Source organism: Lepisosteus oculatus, chromosome 11, assembly GCF_040954835.1.
Source record: "Lepisosteus oculatus isolate fLepOcu1 chromosome 11, fLepOcu1.hap2, whole genome shotgun sequence".
NCBI lineage: Eukaryota > Metazoa > Chordata > Actinopteri > Semionotiformes > Lepisosteidae > Lepisosteus > Lepisosteus oculatus.
Window position 1 is genome coordinate 19472428 of NC_090706.1, and position 24033 is coordinate 19496460.

At 40.4% G+C, this 24033-nt stretch overlaps 1 protein-coding gene across 7 annotated transcripts in view; it reads left to right on the forward strand.

Moving 5' to 3' along the window:
• Positions 1 to 22075, forward strand: part of adgrl1a (adhesion G protein-coupled receptor L1a) — a 308794-nt gene extending 286719 nt beyond the window's left edge. For 5 of the 7 annotated variants that reach the window (XM_069195903.1, XM_069195910.1, XM_069195907.1 and 2 more), the window contains 2 exons: positions 10267 to 10284; positions 12007 to 22075. In XM_069195903.1, the coding sequence (XP_069052004.1) occupies positions 10267 to 10284; positions 12007 to 12884 (896 nt within the window). In that variant the 3' untranslated portion in view covers positions 12885 to 22075. The remainder of the gene's footprint in view (positions 1 to 10266; positions 10285 to 12006) is intronic. The other 2 variants (XM_069195906.1, XM_069195908.1) reach the window with 2 other exon arrangements.
• The last annotated feature ends 1958 nt before the right edge of the window (positions 22076 to 24033 follow it).

Genomic DNA, 24033 nt, shown 5'->3' on the forward strand with positions numbered 1-24033 from the left:
GGCTGTCCTGTAGTTCTTTAACCAAAAGTCAATTTTTTTTAACCACTCCCAAGAGGAAAAATCTTTTTTCCAGGGTTCTGCTGGTTTACAGAAAAGCTGGGCTCTTTAAGAAATATGGGAAATCCCAAACTTAATTAATTGAATCTAAGACAGAAGAATTTGGTTATCCTCCATTTAAACTTTAGTCCTTACACAATCATGGATACTTATTGTATATCTCTTTTCATGTTGCAAAAACAATGAAAGAGCAGAAATTAAGTGATTGAATAATAAGAGGTTTCAAACAAAACTAATACACCTTTTTTGGTAAAAATATCTGTGGGATGACTGGAAAGATGTTGGAGAGATTACTGTTGTTATAGGGTTGGAGATTAGGTATTTTAAAGGGTTAGAGGTGACAATTGTTGGGCTGAATATGGACATACAGTTTTCATTGTATTCATCATACTGCACTACTTGGACGTAAAATATTGCATACACCATGGACACATACAGTAGCAGCTCTATTCATATTGAGTATTGTCTGAGTTTATTTTATTCAATTTCTATTGTACTATTATGTATTATTATGTAACCTTCTTTATTAACTTTAATTTGTGATTTTTACACCTTAATCCCTCCCCCCCTCCCCCGCCCCGGTGAGCTCATAGAAAAGACATTTCATTGCCAGCAACTACTGCTGCATGCTGTATTGTTGTGCATTTGACAAATAAACCTTGATTTGATTTTGATTTGATTTGAATCATTGTGGATGGAAAGCTCTTCCTTAGTGCCTGCAGTGCCTGATGTCCAAGATTGAAAGAAAACATCAAGAAGTGCTTTCTTTCTTCCTGTTTACTTCATACAGATCCTTGAAATAATGCTGATCACACTCCAACTTTCAAAAACAATCAATGTTTGTGGTGAGGTGGTGAGTTTCTTGGATGAAATGAATTTAAATGAAAACCAAACTCCACTATAAAGATTCTGTGATTCTCTTGCACGATGCCACATCCTCTTAGGGAATGCCTAAAACTCAATAATTTATCAATTTACAAACCACTTTACTTTTCAGAAATCAGGGAATACCTGTTCATTAAGTGTTTTTTCTCTTTTGTTTGCACACAATCCAAAGCTTGATCACAAATCCATAAAATTCTGTTCAGGAAATTAGCCCCTCTTCTCCTAGTCCGTTCTGTCCACTAACCTACTCAAACTAACACATGGATTCTTTTGTCACCTGTAACAGATCACTGCTCCTAATCTTCAGTATGTCTCTTAGAAAAAAAAACAACAACATGCAATTATGTAAAAAAGTATCAAATTATCATTCATGCCTCTACAATATGAGACACTCCATGCTGTGAAAATGACTACATGCCACAGCCATTTAGAATTCCATCCCTGGTTGCCATTTGATATTAATTCCTAGCATTTTCAGTATATAGAACTTTTTTTCCAGACAAATCTCATAGCATTTTACATATAGAAGGGAAGACACTTCTGGAATCCTGCCCCATGTGGGTAATGTACTGTACAGGTGTGCTTCAGAGTAAATCAGGTAGAGAATTGAGAATGTGCCCCACAAAATAATTAAAGGGGGAATCTAGGGAGGTCAGATCAGACGTTAGCAAGGACATGGGGTTTAACACCCTATTCCAATGAACAGTGCCATGAGATCATTAACAACCAAGAAGGCAGGACTTCTGATTGATATCACCTCCTATAACAGTATCTGGGGTTACTGTAGTAGGCCACTGGTAAACCAAAACGTCTCCTCAATTACCTGGTTTTCCTTAAAGGTTTCCCATCCCAGTACAAAACGGGCCAGCCATGCTGAGCTTATGGGAAGCTGTAGGGTGGTAATGCAACATATTACTACTTATTCAAATACAATGATGAGAAGATCATTACAGATTTAATGATGCACACCGTGGACTTAATGCATTATGCAAGTTTGTTTGTTTTTTAAAGATTTAGATGACTTTTTTGCTGCACTGATGTTCATTCGTTTTAAAAAAATTGCTTCTGAACTGGACAAATGTTTTCTGGAGGCCATTTGCCAAAGAAGACAAGAAAGCCAACAGGCCACACGAATCCCTGCGGCTCATGCTCTGCGTTGATCTGTGAACCATTTCAAAGCACGTACAGATAGGATTGCTGAAATTTTTATCAAACGAGAGTACATAAACGAAACATGGAAATGGTTCTGCTTCAACAAAGCAGATGAAAAGAGGACTAAAAAGAATTTTAAAAGGTTCTGTATAGTCATCATTGAAGAGAGCAGATCTGTAATCTAAAATCTAGAAATGATTTTAGAGAATGGCCATTAAAGAAGCAGGTTGAGTAGAGTTTCATATGGTTCTGCTTTTATCTCTCATTCTATGAGACCCACACAGGATTTGTGCTGGTCTAGGTGTTGGGTCTGCAGATTCTCAAAACTTCCATGTTATGTCTTTTTTGTGTGTGACTTTAGAATGTCATATATTTTCCTCTTCTTGCTTTCAAAAAAAGTGATTGTGGGATCGTCAGTGCCTTCTTTCTGATGAGCATTTGTTAGAAATGTCAGGTCTGAGTCATGTTGCTGCTCTTTAATTTGAATTTCCTTGTTGTCTTGCAATGTGTGAGGCAGTCTCTGTTGCTGTTAGGGTCTGGTGAAAGCCAGCTTGCGAACATGCAACAGCTTGAACCACGCCTGGGCCTGGGTGTCTCGTCTTGCCTCTCTGTCTTGCGCTGATAAATATAGCTGTGAAATGAAGGCTGCACCAAATGGCAGCGTGAAGTGGCTGCTGACAACTGTTGCTCTCGCGTGTCTAACAAGCACACTCTGGCAGCTCGTCTGCTCTGACAGTTTGATTTTTCTAATTAACCCCTTTGTGGAAAGTCCCATCCTGTCTCTTTGCAGCGCAATACGAACCTGGGTGCTCATCAGCGTGCGTGCTTGTGAGGGAGACTTCAGAGACGGTGGTTCACATTTTGGTTATATCATTAGCCCACCATGGTTGTGAGGGTGTTGAAATCTCAGGGGTTTTGTTTTTCGGGACTGGGTGAGATTGTGAACAGACAAGGAGTCCCCAGCTTGCTTTGCACTAGCAACTCCAGTGTTTTGCCAAGGAGTGTTCTCAATCAGAACTGCACCCTGCCTCCAGTCGATGCTCATTCAGCTATAAGCATGGGGGGAGCAGTGAACACTTCTGAGATAGATCTGATGGTGACAGGTGAGCTGCAACAGTAAAGCTGAATTACTTAATGGAGGTTGCCAAAATGTGGAAATAATGCTTTCTATGTTCAACACTATGCTTGAAAAAAGCATATACAGTAGACACATTAAATCAAAGTGCTTTGAAATTCACATAGCATGGAGCCCAAAAAATAGGATATTTTGAAATCACCATTTCCTGGTAACTTCAGTTAAAAGTCATGCATGTGCAATATTCTCTTACATTGCTTACCGTCTGACAGGTTTATGAACAAAATAGGCCAAATGCAATCACAATCGAGATAGGTTTAAGAGTTGTGATTTTGATAGAAGCATTTTCATATGTATGCATTCTTTAAGGACAACACACTGTTGTACTGGTTAACATTGCTTCCCTCATGGTGCTGAAACACTGGGTTCAATTCCAGACCTGGGGTGCTACCTGCATGGAGTTTTTTCATGTTGCGTGGGTTTCCTTTGGGTTCTTCAGTTTCCTCCCACAGACCAAAAACATACTGATAGGCTAAGTGGCTTGTGAGACAATATGTCCCTTGTGTGTGTGTTTGTGCCTGTATGTCTGTCCTGTGAAGGACTGTTGTCCTATCAGGGTATTCCCCACCTTGTGCTCACCGCTCACTCCAGCACAACCCTAAATTGGATGATGTGGTTGAAGTAAATGTATGGATATATCCTTCAAGATAGCCACTTGAAACACAGTATTGCATGAAACCAACATTATATGTACAGTATGTTAGCATTTTTTCATTGAGTTTTTTATTGGACTTTTAAACAACTGACTGCTCTGAAGTGACTTCTGCTTTTCTTCCACAACTGGGTGTCCTCTCCTCTGGCTGTCAGCTAGAATTGTTTTCCACAGTTAATGCTTTTGTTTTTGATCCTCCGAAATTACAGAAAGACTTTCTAATTAAAAATCACTCACACCCTTACTGCTAAGAGATCTGACAGCGTAATCTGTGTCAAAGACTTTGAGTTGGACAAAGATGTATTAGCTGTGTGGTGTTGGTGCTCAGACATGGTAAAGAAATGCCATCTGTATCCAGAAGTCCCATGGCAGGTAGATTGGAATCTTACAGATTTATTACTACAATTCCCACATGTGGGCACTTAGTTTATGTCTCCCTAACTGAGCTCATTTCCTGGTTGTCAGTTAAGCTGATTGAATAAAGGCTCTCAAATAACTTTATACAAGTGCCTTGAGCAGACATAAACCCATAAACCAGACTAGATAGCAAAGACATGGTACAGTAGCTCACTACCTTGGGGAACTTTCTCTACTACTGTCATTAGTAAGAGTGGATTTTAAAGTTATTTAGAATCTGTCTAAAATTCTAAAACATAATGAATAGCACTCGAACTGAAGCTCAAGGTCAAACCTTCTTCTATTAGAATATGATCTAATTTATTATATTCCACTCCAGAAATTGGCAATGCTGTATGTTTTATTTTCAATACAAGACATTGGATATCCTGAAGAAGAGTTGTAGATTTTTTAAACACAAAATTAGACATGTATACATCAATTCTAATTTAACAAATAGGACATCATTAAGGGTGGTACAGTAATGTAGTATGACTGGCATTCTTGCCCAGGGTGTACCCTACCTCGTCCCCCCGACTCTGACTTGGAAGAAGATATAAATGGATGGATGGGATATCATTAGAAGATGATGAATCATTATGTGTACAAGTCACTGTTTTTCTAATTGAAATCTTACCTTTACCTGGAAATCTTGCAATGGAGCCTATAAAGAAGACCATAGCCATCTAGTCAAAACTGCTTTCATTATATGCAGAATATTCAGCATTTTATGATTGTTATAGCCAGGTTATTCACCTGCAAATAACTACGGAATGCAATATGAGACATAAACGTTGTTAGAGTAGCTGTGAGTCTGGGTGTTTAAGGATTGATTTTAAAAAATTAATTTTCATGCATATAGTGTAGTAGATTTAAAACTGAATGAAAAATATAAAAAAGGATACAGCAGTGAGTGAAACACAGATCCTCATATATCTGTGAAAGTGATATATACAATTTGTATTACAGTTTGTGCCAGTGGTTCAAATAAAGGAACAACAACAAAAACAATATAATTTTTTTTTATATTATGTATATTACATTAACTAATATTATTAGCAGTATTATTATAATAACCTTTGTTCCTTCATTGAAACCACAGTAGCAAGGTCTAAGACCTTGTATTGTATTCTGACCTTGCTCACTTCGAAAGCTTTCTCATCACAGTTTTCCTTTATATTGCGTACAGTTTTGTAGTGTTCATGAATTTTACAATAAAACATTTGTTTTAAAATGCAAAGCATACCCTCTCTCCTGACAAGCAAGGATCTTTTTGCGTGTCATGTCGCTAGTGCAGCCATAAGTCAGAAATGTCACTACATGTAAGTATGAATGGTATCGCTCTTTTAAATACTTGTATGAAGCAGTATTACTGAGCCACTTAGGCCGTGATGAAGCTCTTGTCCTGAAATCAGCTGAAAATGTCTCTTGTAGAAGTATTTTTCTTCCATCCAGTCTTTCTACAGTTTAGGCACTTCATACTGCTTGCTACTGCTAGACTCATTAATTACAGTGACATCTCTGAAACGGTTAGATGCACCGAATTGCTTATTAAAATCTCATTCTAGATAGGACCATTATTAGAATTGCATTTTAGAGTGTTAGGTCTTACACGTCGCCTATTAACTATGCTGTCATTCAACTCTGAGCTAAGAAAGCCATCTCCTGGGACTTCTATACAAACATGTCCTTTGTTCTTAGGACAGGTCAAGAAAATGAGGACTCTGCCCTTTGAAGAAACTGACAGTGTTGTCTGTATTCCCAAGGGGCTCCCTTTTTTGTTACACATCCTTAGCGTTCAGCACTTTTCAGGTTTCGTTTTTTTTATATTTTTGCATTTGAGTTTGAAAACAACAGGCATGGAAACATCTGCATTTTTCTTTTCCATCTCTGCGAAGCTGTAAAAACATAGAAGAATGTGAGTTTTTTTTAATTCCCTTGATTGAAAGCAGGAAGTGTGACTTTTGTGGGTTAGACATCAATGAAATGATAAAATCTATTCTTTTATTTAGGAAAAAAGTGGACATAGTGGAATTGAGGCTGCCAGATTATATGCTTCGGTGAAGACTCATGTACTAATCATTATTATATGAATTCCTCCGCCAAAATGAATTTGTCTAAAGAGTCAGGTAACCCCCCACACAATGTCTGAAGACTCAGTTCAACAACAGCTACTGTAGTTGAAAGAGGCTCTGTTGTTTGTGTAGGACAACACCTTTCATTGCAACATGACCACGGAGTGAACCACTGCTCTACCTTTTGCAAGTGGACTGGGAATTGAAAGACAAGCTGTGGGAAAAATGCTCGCTTAAAAAAAAAACATTAGATTCTGAGACACCATGTGTCGGTGCTGTCAGACATTTCATTTTTGCAGGCTGTCTTTTTTTAAGCCAAGTATCTTGTTTTTCAGTTTGTTATTTTGTTTTAATTTGCTGTGTTTTGCCTAGCTGAGAGGTGTGAAATAATGGACATTGTTGATCACTTTCGAGTTAGAACAAAAAAAAGACACTTTCTAATATGTGCTGCTAAAACTGAATGACAAAAGCATTCTGCATTTACATTTAATATTTATCATTTTCTGTTCTGTGTTCAGTATTCTTTATTGCAAATATGTAGTTACTTGACATTGAACAAGGTTTTCAGATATGTGCACTACATTTTAAATTGTTGTCTTTTGCAACAAGTCTGTGATGCTGTAGTAATTGTACGGTACTGTATATGATATTTGTATAACAGAGATGTTTGCAATTTTTATCTGTACTGCAAAAATACCACCTGGCACCAGGATCTACTTTATGTAACTGATCATATAACATAACCGATGAGGTTTTGAAAACCTAATGGCATCATATCACTATAATCTGTTGTTGTAAGAAGAAAGAATGAACCCATATTGGAGCATCATTTTAGAAAGTCTGCACTAGATAGAGAAACACCACCTACACTACTTAAAGTAGCTACCTGTTTGTTGTACTGACAATTAACAATGGTAGTTAGCATTGCTAAATACTCCCATCCCTGTACTGACCAGGAACAGTATTGTGTATCTTCCTATACCTGATTACATCAGGCTGGATGGTGGTCATGTTGCTAATTAGAAACCTCAGGAAACAAAAAGCACTGTAAGGACACTTGATGCAAGCATTTATGTCCTAGAAAAGGCACGAGGTGGGGGCTTTTCCCCAGAAGAAGTAAAGCTGCTCTCTGAAAAGGAAATGCTGACTACTGCTGGGCACCTTCACACACAGCAGCAGTAAGAGGTGAGCGTGGGAAATCAAAATGTAGCGCCGTTTACAGACATTTCTGAATTAAAGGCAAAGAAGTTGTTGGAAACCAAAGAGAAATTCTGGTTTTACCAGGGCTTTAAATTACAGACTTAATTAATTTTAATAGCAAGCATTTTGGTTATCTTCATGGAAATGCTACTGAAAGAAAGTTGTGATACCTGCTGCTTAAGGTGGACCTAAGCAAAAGTCTGAGTTACAAGTTTAGCACACATGTAGGGGGAGAGATAAAACAGAGAAACTGCAGTCAGCATGGAGTGGTATCCAGCTTGGGACATAAGCAGAGCATCGTGCACACAAACACAGTGCATAGTTGTTATCCAAACTAGCAAAACTCAAGCCAGGAAGACACTGTAATCAGGAAGACACTGTGTGCTGTAGTGAAGCTGAATCCAAGACAAGCTCTATAAACAAGACGCTGGGGTAATCCAAAAGTCAAGGTCAGAATGAAGCAGTGTTGAGAGCAGTGCCGTGAGGCCAAGAGAAATTCGAGGAGGGAGTGCAAAGCTAGAGAGCTGAGCTGAGGTACAGAGCAAGGACTAGAACCTACTTTCCATATCATAGAGAATATCATTTGTTCCAGAGTTCCAAGTAGTCTGAGAGCATATTTTATATATTATGCACCCCGTGAAGGGGTTGTGGTTGTAAATTGCCTCCAGGTAAAACAGGTTTCCTGTCAGAACACGCTTCCATGACAAATGGTTCAGACTGACAGGTAAGAGGAGTTGTGCTTGTCTGCCATGTCAGTGCTAGTTTGCACCCCAGTGGTCCAGTGGGAACGAGCTTGCTAAAACTTAATGTACAGTAATTGGTGATCGTTTTAAAATAAACAAACAAGTAAAAGCAGCAGTTCTGTCCTTATGACCTCCTCAGTATCAGACACAAACCCTGGAGTTTCTGGAGTGACCTGGTATCTCAGCTCCTACCCCACATATGGTGTACTCTGTACCGAGGTAACTTTCTGTCTCCTGAATAAACCCACTTCCCATCCTCCAGGTTTTTATGGGTTGGTTGTTGTAAACTGGAGGGCATGGAGCCAGAGGGTAGTTCATAAAGATGATCCAGAGAGTGGCTGACAGAAGTCACTTTTGAAAGACTGAACAGAAGAGAATTGAGCCCACAGCCTGGTGCCATGCTGATAATGCCCTTTACTACACTGATTCGCCTTGCTGTCACTTCCACTTCCACAGCATGTCGTTTTATCAAAGTGGACACGGACCCCGTCAGAATGAATGCCTGAGTGAAAACCACACAGGGCACAAGTGAAGAAATCTCTAATGATTATGCAGTTCAGTTCTAATGTGAATACAATAAGCCCTTGGTTTCACAGACTTTGTTTTACCAAACTTTGTATGTAATGGACAAAATGTGCTGAGGAATTTGGTCTGAAAAATAAAAAATGTCAGACCTTCCCTGCAATAACGGTGCAATGCACAAATATTAAAACAAAGTAAAAATAAATAATATCTTAAAAATTCAGGAATATAAATTGTGTCCTATATTCCTATATTGTGGATTTCCTATACAATATTCTTACAGTATATTGACCTATATTGTGTCCACCGCAGAGTGGTGGCTCTGTGGCTAAGAATTTGCACCTATGGCTGGAAGGTTGCCAGTTCAAATCCTGCGGCTAGCAGGAGAATCCAACACTGTTGGGCCCCTGAGCAAGGCCCTTAACCCCAACTGCTCCAGGGGTGCTGTATAAATAGCTAAACCTGCGCTCTGACCCCAAGCTTCTCTGTCTCTGTCTGTGTGTCTCAGGGAGAGCAACATGGGGTATGTGAAAAAGACAAATTCCTAATACAAGAAACTGTATAGTGCTGACAAAGTGATCTTGTAGGCTGAGATCAGTTGCTTACTGACCCTTAAATGTGTGTTGCTTAAGTTTCAATTTGCTATGCTTTAACAAATTCTATACATTTTACAACACATAAAATAAAGAGTTTGAATATTTATTATAAAAATCACTGGAATAATTCTAATTTACTACTGTATGTTGATTTATTTGTTGAAAAATAAGTCAAAAGATCCAAAAACATATATATATATATAATTGTCATATGATATTGTGTCTTGGGCTGAGATAACATAATTGGTGATTTAAGAGACATTAAGCAATAACAGACACCCCTTCCCCCTATAAGTTTATTAAATTGGTTTACTTTTGTCTGTTACTTACTAGGGTGTCCCAGTACGAGCAGTTCTTATCCTGTGCGTGCTGCAGTGGTAAAAGAATGCTGTTGTTTTGGATTTTTTTTTTCAAAAGTACAGTAAAACCAATTTCACTATTTGTCACCCATTCTGGAGCAAACTCTAGGATGCAGAAACATATCACCGCAACAACCTAAATGGAAATGATAACAAGCAAGAATCCTGGAAATGAATAAGGAGGTGCAGAAGACACAGGATACAGAGTCCCCTTGCGGGGCTCTCCTGTCCTGAAGATATAGCTCAGGGCCACGTGTTGATTTTGGCTCAGAGGTCCAGACTGCTCTTCTGGTGCTTGCTTGGCAGTGCGCTTGAGGAGGCAGCTGAGTTGGCTAAGCTAAGCTGCCACATCGAATTTGTTTCTTTGCCACGTGATTACTTATTAATCTCACCAGTGCCAGTTTTGATTTGCCTGCCTGCCTGTCTAACTTATTGACTCCCTCTCTCTCTCATTTCTCTCTCCTTTCCTCCTGTGCCTTTCCTGGAACATGCAGGGACATTCCGAGATCCAAGTACGTCATTTCCTTTTGTTTGATTCCCTCTGCTTTGGATAAATGGGCATTCTGAGAGGCTGTCTTGCTCTTTGTCTCTGGATGAACTCACATGTGCTACTGCCTTCCAAAAGAAACCAGTCCATCAGGATTTTGAATTGGAAATGACAAAACTCAACCCCCCCAAGTGTGCTGTAGATAATTGGTCTCATCTTGTCGAGGCATTTATGCTTAATTTCCACTGACATCAATGCATTTTGTGTATTGGGAAAAAATTAAAAAATAAAGCAATGGATCCATTCTCACAAAGGCCCAAATAATAAGATGGAAATATTCTAATGCATATCAGCATATTAAAAACATGAAAATCAGAATGTTAACCCTAAAGGCTGTAATTCATGGCTATTCTTCCTTTGGGCAGTCTGCCTAAACACATTTCCTAGAAAGGATTATATACTGTAGTCCATCACTGGCCCCCTCTTTATGGCCTTCGCTGGACAACTGTTCTACAGTTACAGTTAACCTTATTGAAAGATCTCTTATTGAGGCTCTTATGAATTAATCTTTCTTTTTCTTAAATGTGAAGGGGGTTACACTTTTTTTTTGCAATGCAGAAAACAATTCAGAAAACTACCATTATCCTGAATGTCTTCTACACTCTAAACAATTGAGGTCTATAGAGTTCTTGTATATTAGCTCTAGATAATCATTTTCCCTGTTAAGAAGAGAGTTATTTAAAACACAGTGAGATAAAAAAAGCTTCAGTCATTCATTACCAGAAAGCAGTGTATTCCTGGTATGGGTTGGGAAAATTCATCCCATAGGCACAGGGTGCCAAGACAGACCTAGATGATATACCAGTCCATCACAGGAAACACACAGGGACAATTCAGAGGCTTCAATTAATCTAACTGAAATGGCACAAGAAGAATATGTAAGCTCTACACAGAAGGTATCCCAATTCAGAATAGAGCCCATGACCCAAGAGCTGTGAGGCAGTGGCTCTTACTCCTATTGCAATGGTATTCTTTTGATTCAGCAAACATTCACTTGAATTTACTTCACTTGATTATAGAAATACTATTATATATTACCACAGAAGTGTTTAAGGCATTTTACAGCTGTCATTATATGCGTGTGAAATAATACTACGCTGTAGCAGAAGATACAATCACAGCACTACTGTAAAACAACAGTGTGTAATATATTCCCTCATGGTAAACACTCACAAAGGAAGCCTAAACATAAAAAAGTTTTAAAGTTTCCAGACATTTTATTGATTTTCCAACCTTCAGTTACAAAGCGCAAAACAATATACCAATATTTATTGGGATGGTGCAGGTTCATTTTATTTCAATTTATTTTACACAGAGCAGTTGTGTAAAGTACGTGTTTATTTTTTTAAACGCTGAATTTTTTGCCACATTATAAAAGTGATAAAATGGAAGATGTCAGGTTGTACCACACGGCTTTTGGACTGACTTTAATCTCTCTTGTAGTGCCTGCTCCATATGGGTTTCTGTGGGGAGAGGGGATAAGAAAATTGTATGGGAAGGATTTTGGTACTGCTCAGGCTTCAAGGTAGCACTCTGTAGAGCTATGGGGAGATCTGACCAAGTGCTTGCTTTTCTTTCTCCCCCCATCTCTCTTTTTTGCTCTTCAACACGCACTTTTCACTCCTCTTTGTATCGGATCTCTTCTGTGCCTCTCTCACCTTTTCCATCTCCCTCTCCCTCTGCGCAGAAAGCACGCTGTCGAAGAGCCGGGACACCTGTGGCATGGAGACATTGCCCCTCAATGGCAACTTCAACAACAGTTACTCCCTGCGTAGCGTGGGTCCTGGAGGTGCAGGCGGCTGTGATTTCCTGGGAGGAGGTGGGGCTGGGGGCGGGGCTGGGGGTGGGGGAGGCGGGGGGGGCAGCTCCGACAGCTCTGGGGGTCCTCCCCCTCTCCTGAATCCCCGTGGAACAGAGAACCTGGGAGGTCGGCGCAACCTGAGCGACGCCGCCGCTTTCGAGAAGATGATCATCTCCGAGCTGGTGCACAACAACCTGCGAGGGGGAGTGGAGAGAGGGGGCAGCCTGGCAAAGGGGCACCACAGCAGTGGTCAGGGGGCGGGGGGAGAGTCAGGGCAGAGCAGCAGAGGTGGCGGGGGGGAGGAAGACGCCATGGTGGCCGACGCCCCCCAGGAGAACATCGATATCGAGCTGATGTACAAAGCCCTGGAGGAGCCCCTGCTGCTTCAGAGGGCCCAGTCCATCCTGTACCAAAGCGACCCTGAGGAATCGGAGAGCTACACCGCTGAGCTGACGGAAGGACTGGATGCCCAGCTGCAGTCGCCCAATAGGGACTCCCTCTACACCAGCATGACCAACCTTCGGGATTCGCCCTATCCTGACAGCAGCCCCGAACCACTGGAGGTGGTTCCCCGCTCTGCCCAGCCCCCCGAGGAGCTGTACTATGGTTCAGGGCGACCAGCCATGGGATCCCGCGGGCAGATGCAGACCTTCTACCAGCCCCAGGCCCGCCGGCCCAGCGGGGAGGGCTACCTAGTGCAGGTGGGCATGGAACCGGGCATGAGTGAAGGGGATGGGCAGATGCAGTTGGTTACAAGTCTCTGATGACCCTCCAACAACAATAAGCAACAACATTTTCAAAGGAATATAACCCTCCCCTCTCCCATTTGCAAACTACCATTTATTTTCCTGACTACATCCTACGATTACCCTTTCTTCCCCTCCCTTCTCTTCTCCCTGCCAGCCCTGGACCCCAGTGATGGCGGCTGCCCCCCCGAGCCCTGCCATCTTCCTCCACTGATGGATTTCCCAGAAACCTTTCTGAGTCAGCGGGGTTGGAGCTGCCTTATTTTTCCCGGATTGAGTCGCTGCTCCAAACACAGAACAGAAGGAGTGATACTGGGTTGGACCTCTCATTTACTCACTGGTTCCTCGGCTCATCTCTTCTCCAGCCACGCTTAATACCCTGCACTTGCACACCACCCTCAGCGGTGTCCTTCCAGATTTTTCTTTCCCCTCCTCTTTTACTCAGACGGTCCATGACAACACAAGCACAGCTACCACTGAAATGTCCCTGCACAGGAATTCCCAGAAGCACAGGGCTCTCTGTGCAACTTGGGCCAGTGTCATTTTCCAGCCACAGGGTGGGGCAGGCTGGGGGATGGGGGAGTTTCTCCCAAACAAAAGATCCATCTGTTTTGTTTTTCTTTGCAGTTGGGGCACATCGATACCATAGATTCTGAAAGCTCTTAAATGTTGCCAAAAATTATTTCCAGACAGTCTCAGTGCAGAACCATTAGAAACTGAGCTGCTACTTTGCCTTTAGTGGTCACCTTGAACTTTTTTTCTCTTGATCCTGGGAACATTGCTTTCTTTAACGGGAGATAAAAGTTTGGGACAGACTGGTCCAGGTCTTGCAGTTGTTCACACATCCGCAGGATGTCCCAGCTGCCCAGTGCAGAGAGGAAGTTCCTGGAATGCCAACCATCTGGCCACTTTTCCCTTCTTCGTAGGACCCTTGGACCAGCGTTGTCATGTTTTCTGGGGCATTGTTGGAGCTGACCTCTTACAAAATTTCATGTCCACCTCAATGGCCACAAGAAACCCAGACTGACCCTTTTGTCATGGGGGGGGGTGGACAAAAAGAGGTCTGTCGTGGAAATTGGACAAGAACCGGACACTTCGTTGCCACGAGGATTCTAATTGTTATTAATACTCTGATTATTATTCTAATCAAAGCTGTAAATAGGAACAAAAAAGAGAACAAATTTCTTGTATCGCACAAAAATAAGAAACAAGGTATAGAGTTTGTGACATGATTGACACTCTCTCTGTTACCTTCTTTCTCTCTATCTCTAGGCCCTCGAATAGCCTTTACCATTTCGGTAAAGGAAGGCAGGGGGCGTGAGAGAGAAGAAGGAGAGAAAGGTTTTACTTACAAAGCAAAACTAATGAACAAAAAAATCCAACAGACAAATGAGCGAAATAACTTCCTGGCACAATTTTTATGTAATATACTCCATTACATGTTGTTAATGTTTGACCTTTGACATTCCCAAACAGGAAGTGCTGGGTAAGAGGTATGGGAGGGCTGTTCTCACTGCCAGTTAGAGGATTGTGGGTTAGTCTGTGGAGGCCTGGTTTGGGCGTTATTTTCTTGGTCGAGAGAGGACCAGAGCTGAAGGAGGCCCTTTCTCATCTTTGAACATTTGTTAGATTTCTGCCAGGCCAGCCAACCTGAGATCGATTTGCTTGAATACAGTCTAAGTCCATTTGATTGGTTTACAGTTTACTTTGTAAACCCCTCCTTTTAGCAGAGCATTCTGATGTAGCATACCAGAAATTTAAGATTCATTTTAAATAATGACCACACTGTGCTAATCCAACACAATGAACAGCAATATAAAATTTATATATACAGTATATACACGAGTCAACATGTTATAAAAAAACCCCCCAAAACACATCTTGAATCGGTCTGAGTTTAGTTTTTAATATTGCATCTGTTGGGTTAAATAGCAGTTAGAGATTTACATAAGTATGGCAACAACTTAGTTTCTCTAAGAATCTCAGCAATTTCAAAACATTTCTTAGTCATACTGACAGCACACATTAACCCCTTAACTGTCATTTATTCCAGAAGAAGCTAGAAACAGGGGCAGCACAGTGGTTAGCTTCTTTTGCCTCGCGGCATTGGGGCCCCTGGATCAATTCTGGACCTGGGGTGCTATCTGCACGATGTTTGTGTTCTCCCTGTGTTCACATGAGTTTCCTCTGGGTGCTCTGGTTTCCTCGCACAGTCCAAAAGCATAGTGTATTAGTAGGTTAATTGGCTTCTGGGTAAATTGGCCCTGGTGTGAGTGTCTGTGTCTGCCCTGTGATGGGCTAGTATCCCATCCAGGATGTGTCTTGCCTTGTGCCCCTGGTTTGCTAAGGCTCCAGTCCCCTTGTGACCATGAATTAGATAAAGCAGTTTGAAAATGGTTGGGTGGAACCTAGAAATAAAAAGTGCAGTTCCTTCAGCTGACAACTTACTGACTAAATGTTAAGACAAGGTGTTAATGTTTTCCCATACAGGATAGGACAACCCACAGTTTCATCTACCCAGTTCTGCAAATGGACAATGGGTAAATATCTTAGGAAGAAAGTGGATAAGGTAGTACTTCTAAAAATATTTTTGGAAAATATTTGAAAGCACTCTATTAAAACAATGACATGGGCAAAATCTAAAAGGAAAGCACAAAATAAAACACATACTGTGCTGGGGAAGAGAAAATGAGGGCAAAGATTATGGTAAATGACACACTGCTAATACGCTTTTGTCAGTTACCAATGGAAAGCTACTGTCAGTTCACGTTGAGTTTAGTTGTTGTGATCAATGCTGTACACATCACAAATCTGTTTTCAGCTGAGTTTCATCCCTGTTTCATGTTTGTTTTTCCCTCTTTTAGAGTTGTCTCTTGACAGTTCCCCCCTCCCACACAACAAGCAGGCACACAAATCCAGGAAGGATAGCCAGAACCTTTACACAAACACCAGGCTTCTTTGCAGGGGCCTCGTCCATCAAGAATCCATGGAACTAACCAGAGCTGCTCTCTGCCAGGAGAAGCAATACGCCTTGAACTTGAGGCAACTTTATAAAGCCCTACCAACACACACACACATATATATATAAAACAATTAATATAAATAGCAAAAAATAAAAGTGTTAAATTATGATATAATGTAAAATGTGTCCAGCATTTCTCACAGGATAGGCCTGCTCCGGGCCTGGAGCCTGGGGATTTCCTGATTTCTCACTTTTTCAGACATGTATGTTAAATCTTAACTTTTGTCTGGATAAAAGAAAAGCAGCAAAGCTCAAAGGTGAGAAAGGTGCCCCCCCTCTCAGAGTTCTCTATATGTAAGGAGTCTGAGAATTGCCTTTTTTTATGTGTTCTTTCTAATTTGTTTTGTAATGCTGGTTAAAAGAAGAAAAAAAAAGCTCCTTGTGGCCTGTACAAATGGAGAACTGAGCAACTATTTATTTATTTATTTATTTATTTATTTTTCTATCCAAAAAGACACTTTCAATTAGGATTCCCTGTGACTGCACAAAGAGAGCAAAAGGTCAGGTATTTCACCACTCTCACTATCTTCCATAAAAAAGAAAAGGCCTTTGACTAGAGTATAGAAAAAGCGCTACAGTCAGGAGATCTCAGGTTCAAATCCTGGCAGTTCCTTGACTGAAAATAACACATTGGCTGAGCATTCCTGAGAAGAGGTGGGGGGAGGACACAGTAGGCGAAATAGTGATGTCATACAGTAAATACAAACTCCCCCTAGTGGTGGCCAATTGGAGATCACTTAGTGCCATTGAAACAATGCCACAGCAAGAGAAAGACGTGATCTGCTTGATTACAGAAAGATTTGCACAGAAGTGTGTCTGCTTGCTGCCAGTTTCGGGAGATGAAAGGGCAAAATGTTTCAGATTGCATCTGAAGTTTCAGTTTGGAGCTACAAAGTAGAGTTAAAAGACCTTTAATGGTAATCAAGCAAATCTGTTGAAAAAGTTGCTTTATACTTTGTGAAAAGCCACAGGAAACACACGTGAATAGGACACATGGAATTTCCATAATTTGCCGACAAACAAAAATCCATCCATGGCTTCGACACATGGTCATAAGGACAATAAGTATGTGTCACAAAACCAGTCAGAACTGTACAGAACACAGAAGGATCTCCTGCATCCAGCAAATCTCCATGAGAACTCAAGTCCTTGTCCTTAATATGGATAATTTCCAGAAGAATGACAACAACAAAGAATTAAATGTATTGAAAGTGTTTATTGAGACCTAGGTCATGGTAAGAATAGGCTCCACTTGCTCGGCTGAGGACCAGCGACCTGGCTGTAGGATGAGGAAGTCAGGAGCCTGCTGCAGAGTGAGGAGTGAAGCAAGGAGGAGCTGGAGAAAAGGATAAAAGGTTACATGTGGTATTTAGAGTTTTTATTGAATCATTACCATGTAGGTCAGCTGAAGTGAAAGCAAACTTGGCTGCCATCATCCCAGGTTGAACAATCGTTATAAACTCCATGAGAAGAGCTTGGAGCTGTGCTTTGTTAAAGAGTAACAAAGTAGCTACAGAAGCAAACCTCTGGAAGCAGCAAACAAGCACAGGTGCTTTGGGCTGTGATTGTGAAAACAAAAGTTCTTAGATAGAGGAGCTGTTATTATACAGTAGACACATGTATGTAGCTTCAAGAAAGGTATATAAAAAAGAGACCTGATTTTCAGCTGGGCAGCCCTTTAGGTAGCGATTTGTGAAGACAGTCTGGGGATAAGTGCAATAAAGGAAGAAAAGCGTGGCAGGTGGAAATGGTGCCAATTGTAATGATCTTGCCTCTAAGGAGAGCTGTAAAGTTGTATGAAAGCCTAAGAGCTTTCAGCTTCACTTTGGTTCAGAACCATAGGGATGAGGCTTGGGTGGCTGTCCTATACTTAATAAAACCTTGAATCATCAAGGGCCTTTTATTCTAATGTAACTGTAGACACATCTGCATTAAAAATACATTGCTGCCTGTAGCAATATCCTTCTTATATTATAGCCTAGTGCAGGGAATCTGCACACATTAACCCCCTATGTAGAGTATAGCCTAAATTATGAGAAACAACATTGGTTCTATTAGTCTTTTTATAACCAAAAATTGGTCTGTCAATTGTAACCATCTTGTTCCTTCAGAATAGTAGCAGTGGTAAATGATCTCATCTTGGTCAGTCTCATTTGGCAGGATCTGTTCTACTGTCTTAATAACCTTACCAGTGGCAGACACAGCATGTACTGAAGCTGCTATGCAGAACTTTTCCCCTGCTCTATAACCTAATGACCTTCAGACTGCTACCCAGTAGTCTCCCTATGAGTCTGTACATAACCTGGAGTCTCATCACAAGACTCGATATTGCTCATTTCCCTCTTGGGTTGCTGCAGTAACTGGCCCCCTTACAGGGTTGATCTTTCGTACTCTTAAAAGTCTCACAGCAAGACTCTTGCTGACTGAGTTTCTGACTGTCACTCCTGACAGTGAGAGTCTAACCCAAACCCAAGTGTACAACCGTCACATAGTCACTAAACCCCTTATATAGGGAAAATCTGCCCTCAACTGCTGATATCAACCCCTTAGTTATCTCATATAGATTTAGAATACCCATTTCTCATTGACTCTGCAGTGTTTCATTTTGAGACAACTCATGTGGCTGCTCTGTTACAGGGCCCTGAACTAGCATTATCACACGACTTCTATTAGGCTGGTACTGACAAAACAAGGCCCAACACTACAACCAGTTAGACACATTTTTCTTTTCAAAGCTGCCCTCAGGATCCCTTCTCCCACCCTGATTTCCCCCTTTAATGTGTCTCCAGCTGACACTGAAGACTGAAAGGAATTTATTAATTACAGGATGCAGAGATGTGCCATTTTGCAAATATTTCTAAATGCAGTCTTCTGACACGTGGAATGAGAAATACGATGATGTCCGATGATCGAGAGAAACGACAGAGGGAAAAGTCAAGTGAAGTGGGAAAAATGTATCTCCCTGTCTCAGTCAGTCAACCACTATTTACCCATATTCGGAACCATTAAATTATATGCCATGGATCTATGTTCTTCTTTCCAAGCAGCATTGAAAAATTAAAAAAATCCTGAAAATCTGCAATTTTCCCAAGGTTTTTTCTATCAATCAGGTCTCCTGTCAGTCAGCATTTGATTGCTACTGTGTGCATGCAGTCATGGTCATCACTGAGAGCCTTTGTGAGCTAAGTACTATATGTGTAACTCTCTAACTAGTGAATGCAACTATGATTTCAGTTGTGGCTTAATCGGGGAGGGTGTGTTTTGGAGAGTGGGGAATCAGCTAGATCTGATCTGAGGTGCTCTAAGACCTTCCAGCCTTCCCCCACTGGAGCATATGGGCGTTAAAGAACCTATTAAGCTCACATAAGGGTGCTTTTATAGTGTATTTTACCCTTGATGGAATTATCTTTGCCTGCCATCACTCTGTGATCAGTGATCAGGGCTTTCACACATCTAATCCCTTTATCTCAATCCTATCTGCAAGGCATTTCACAGGTGTGGTTTCTTTTCGAGTGTTACCTGCATGAAATTTGAGATTTAGATGATTTGGGCTTTTTTAATGAAAACTATGGGACTACATGATTGAACATCACATCTGGTCTACAGCCAAGCATGTCTTTAGAGCTCTGCTCTGAGGCAATGTGAGACGCTACTTCCACTACGGCTAAATCCAATCTCACAACTTCCATTTTAGTTTACTTGAGCTGAATTTGCACATTTCTTCCTAGAGCTTCTGGGTCTGGATACTCAAGTTATTAGAAATGCCAGACTTATAGAAAAGACTGAGAAAGTCCTGCAGCTAGTCTTAAACCAGTCCCAGTCTGAAATTAAACTCCTCCATTCCTGAAACGTTCTTAAAATTTAGGAGAGAAGCTGAAATGACATTAATGTCATCCCTTGAAAAAAACAGAAATCCCAGATGTGCTAATGATACAATCGGCCCCTTGAGAGGGCTGTCTCACTCTAAGTGTGTGATGTGTAGCCAGCACCAACAGCCAGCCCCAGGAGATTCTTCCTGTCTCAGATATTCAGAAGCAACAAGCAGGAAAGCAATTACAATTCATGTTGTTGTTTATGTTTTGCAAGCTGTTATTAATTAATTCTCCAACTGTCCCTTGCACTAGCAAACAAGGGGAGAAAATCAAATTGCTACTTTGCAAAATCTATAGTGTCTCCTTTCTTGTTTTACATGCCCCTGAAACGATGACAGGCAATGCCTTTCAACCCAATCAGTGACTTTAGGATCCTCCTATGAAAAGTGAATTCAAATTGAAGCACGTTCTTAAGAAATTGCACCTGTCCTCTTTGTAATTTAGAATGTTTGCTGTTTGCACTTTGAATGTGTTGGGTATTAATTTGTATGCTTCAACTAGGAAGGCCATATATCTGAATAATGAAGTTTAAAGACGAAAAGGAAAGAAAACAAAGTGTTTTTGTTTTGTTTTAACCACAAGCTCTCTTTAATTGTGGTCTGATAAGTTGGGTAAATGCAGGGCTTGATTTCTGCCTATATTAAAATGACTTTCTTCTTCAGATGAATGTTTCTGTTGTTGTGATCCTAGGCAATTCTAAGAATATATTTGATTATCCATAAATAAAGCAAAATACAAATGAATATAAAGAAATGTTTTGAGCAAAGCACGTGACCACATTATCTCATTGTTTTCATACTTTAAAAAAACATCACAAGAAAGGTAATGGCATATATCACCTGTTTTTCCTGCTATATAATGTATTTAATTTTCATAACTTGTGTTATGTAATCTTCACATTTTCACATTCCTCACTTTACAAATACAGAATTTCAGAAATCAATGAACTGCTAACTCTTCAAAGCTGGAAGTACAGAAACAAGGTGGGGAAATATGTATGTGTAGCTCCATCTGCAAAACTAATGTGAGTGATGTGCAACACTCAAGTAGGTCCCTCAAAACATCCTGATACCTAAGATATCTTTTGAAAAGCTACATAAAATACTGTAGCCTGAAGAAACTTTGAATCTTCTGACAGCACAAACAGAGTAGGGCACAGAAGGAGAGGACAGCATTCACAATATCAATTAGTCCTTGTACTTGAAAGTTGTAAAAGAACATTGTTTATGTGTGTGTAATTATGTCTCAAATTTATTTACCTGTGTGACATCACCTGTAATGGGTGCTCTTTGTCATTGGGCCAACCTAATAGTTTCATTGTCAAAACCATCAAATTGAGGGAAAAATAGGATCAGGTTTGGGTATTTTTTCCATCACTTTGATTTAATTTGCCATAAATTTCTGAATTTTTTACAAAGCTTCTAGTTTGTTTGTCAAATGTTATATACATATATAAATATAAAGCTATATCTCTGGGTGCTGTGCAGGAATGTTGACGTGACCCCGTGTGAGGTTTTTTGCTGTCTGTTTGTCTGTACATAGTTGTCTTTCAGTCTAAACCAGCGGTTCCCAATGAATGTAGGCAGAGGCAAACTCAGATTGGAAATCCTTCCGCTGAGCACTGACACACTGCACAGATGCCTCACTGTGTCAGGGGAAAGTATGATGTTGCTGACAAGGGCTCAGCCCAGCTAGACCTGCTGTTGGTATTCAAACTGTCTGGCTTCAGATGTGGTGAAGACCCTTGGGGGCTAGTGCAATGTGATTATGGTACACTTGTAGACTCTTGGCTTGTTCTTCCTTCAGAGGCACATTGTGAGGGATTTCCAGGTACTCAGCTGTAGACACCCTGATTCCCAGTCAGATGACCGCTGGGGTACACTGCACATGTTCAGGAAAGGGAAGATAGGGAGATAGAAGGCGGGGGAGGGAGCAGGAGATGGAAATGGTGCCAATAGTAACCACAGGGGGTAGGTGGCACAAAGATGCTATCAGCTGTAAGCAAGCCTGGCCAGGCGCAGTAGGTGAAGACCGTTCAGAGACTTCAGAGAAAGAGGGTCAGTCTGCAGTGAATCTGGGCACCAATTTGCAAAAACATTTGTGCCACCACTGGGGTTGGGCACATAATGTGCCATTTTCTACAATCAATTATTTGTTATTTCTCAATCGATTTATTTATCTAGTCAAATTCTTTTTTATTATTGATTTGCCAGCTCTTTGGGCCAAAAGGGGTTGTTTTACAGAGCGTTTGCGTGATTGCGGGTGTGTGCCACCTCTATATCAGCACATATTAATAAAAAAGTCATAAAATCAAAGCCATTCTTGTCTGTTTTGTTTTTTACTTCATAGTTGAGCATGAAGTACTATTGCTCCACTTTGCATGTTTCACTTAGGACCCATAACCATTAATGGGAAAGTAGCACATTTTGGATTTTGTATATTAAAAAAGAAAACTTAAAATGATTATTTCACATACCCCAGCTTGCTCTCCATGAGACACACAGAAAGGGAGAGAGGCTTGGGGTCAGCCATTTATATAGCACCCCTGGAGTAGTTGGGGTTAAGAACCTTGCTCAGGGGCCCAACGTGTCCCTCTCTGAACCATGGGATACGAACCAGCAACTTTCTAGCCATAGGCGCAGATCCTTAGCCACAGAGCTACTGCACCTTTAATGTCAGTGCTACTGTGTACAAGGTTAATGTTGATATTGCTCTATTCGTTTTAGGAATTGCAAGGTTGAGTCTTGTACTGAGAGATATTGCACCCTGCACTTCGTTTAAGCCCCGAGAGAAAAATTAGGTTATTTTGGATCTGAGAACTACAGAACGAAACCAATTTGCATAATGACTACACTCAAAGTGCATTAAGTCATGACAGTTATATTGCAAATAAAAACATGCTTTGATGACAAACTTTTTCCCTCTAAAAATGTAAAAAAATAAAAGTAACTCAACAAAACACTTTGTCAATTTTTTCTTTACTATTTAATGGATGTACATATGTAAAATGTAAATTGCCTCCACCCTTCCTCCAGCATTCCTTTTAATAAAGAAGGAAAATAAAGAGAAAAGACATGCAGATGAAGACCAAAAACACCTCCATTGTTTTTTTTCAAGAGTTTCTAACTCCTACTCAGGGTTAGACTACAGTTGGCCAACCTCCCACTCATCTCCGGAAAACAGAAAAATCTTATGATGGGATCAGCGGGTGAATTTCTACCTTGTGCAGATAAATTCCACAAGATAAAGATAAAGATAAAGCCTAGTTATTTTCAAGGCACATGGCTTACAATAAAATAAAATGAAAATCAGTGTATTGCATAATACTCCTGTGTTTATTTCAATATGAATTAACTATTTATTATATTTACTAATAAACAATACTGATAAATGAATATACCAATATTTTATACCTGTTATAATGCACATCAAGGTGTATATTATCTTTCTTTAAGTGTGTACAAAAACACAGGCTAGAGTATTCTTTTAAAGCATCTTTGATAATGGCTGTGAAGAAGTTTAATACATCCTTGCTTGAGGCACCTTTGTTTTGTTTAAAACCTTTTTTATTAAATCACTTGAAATAAAAATGAAAGAATGATTAGAGGATCAAAGAAAAATATATATTTGCCCCTCCTCCAGCTCCAATTGGGAGCATGGTAATTTGGGGTTTAAAGTAAGGGGAGCACCTGATACAGATTTTCTCCACGCTTATCTAATTTCTATAAATGAAACACAAGATGTAAATTATATGAAAAAGGTACAGGATTTATATACATTGTATACTCTGAAGCATTAATTAACACTCAACAGGTACAGTATAAGAGCTGGATTCAAAGTACTTTCTACACATTGTGCACTCAGTCTTTTTATTTGTGTTTTTTTTGGTATTTGTGGTTTTTATGGCATGATTTTACTATTTTACATTTCACAATGTAAGAAAGATAAAGAACAAACAAAACATCATGGGCAGTTTTCCAAACCCTCAATGCTTTATAGGAGATGTCACGGATAGGTGACCCCTTAAAGAAGGATTATTATTGCTTTGTGCATGTCACGCCCTCTACTCATCGCATTCTCACATGGAAATGCACCCGCACTAATTACACCCCAGCCCTGAGCACTTCTGCCAAACGACACCGCCCCTGCAAATCAGCCAACCACAACACTTTCTCAATCAACGCACTGTCTTCTTCACACAGTACTTGAACCCCTCTGTTCTTTGCTTGGTATTGGTTGTACTTTAGTTCACCTGCCTTGCCTTTGTATCGCT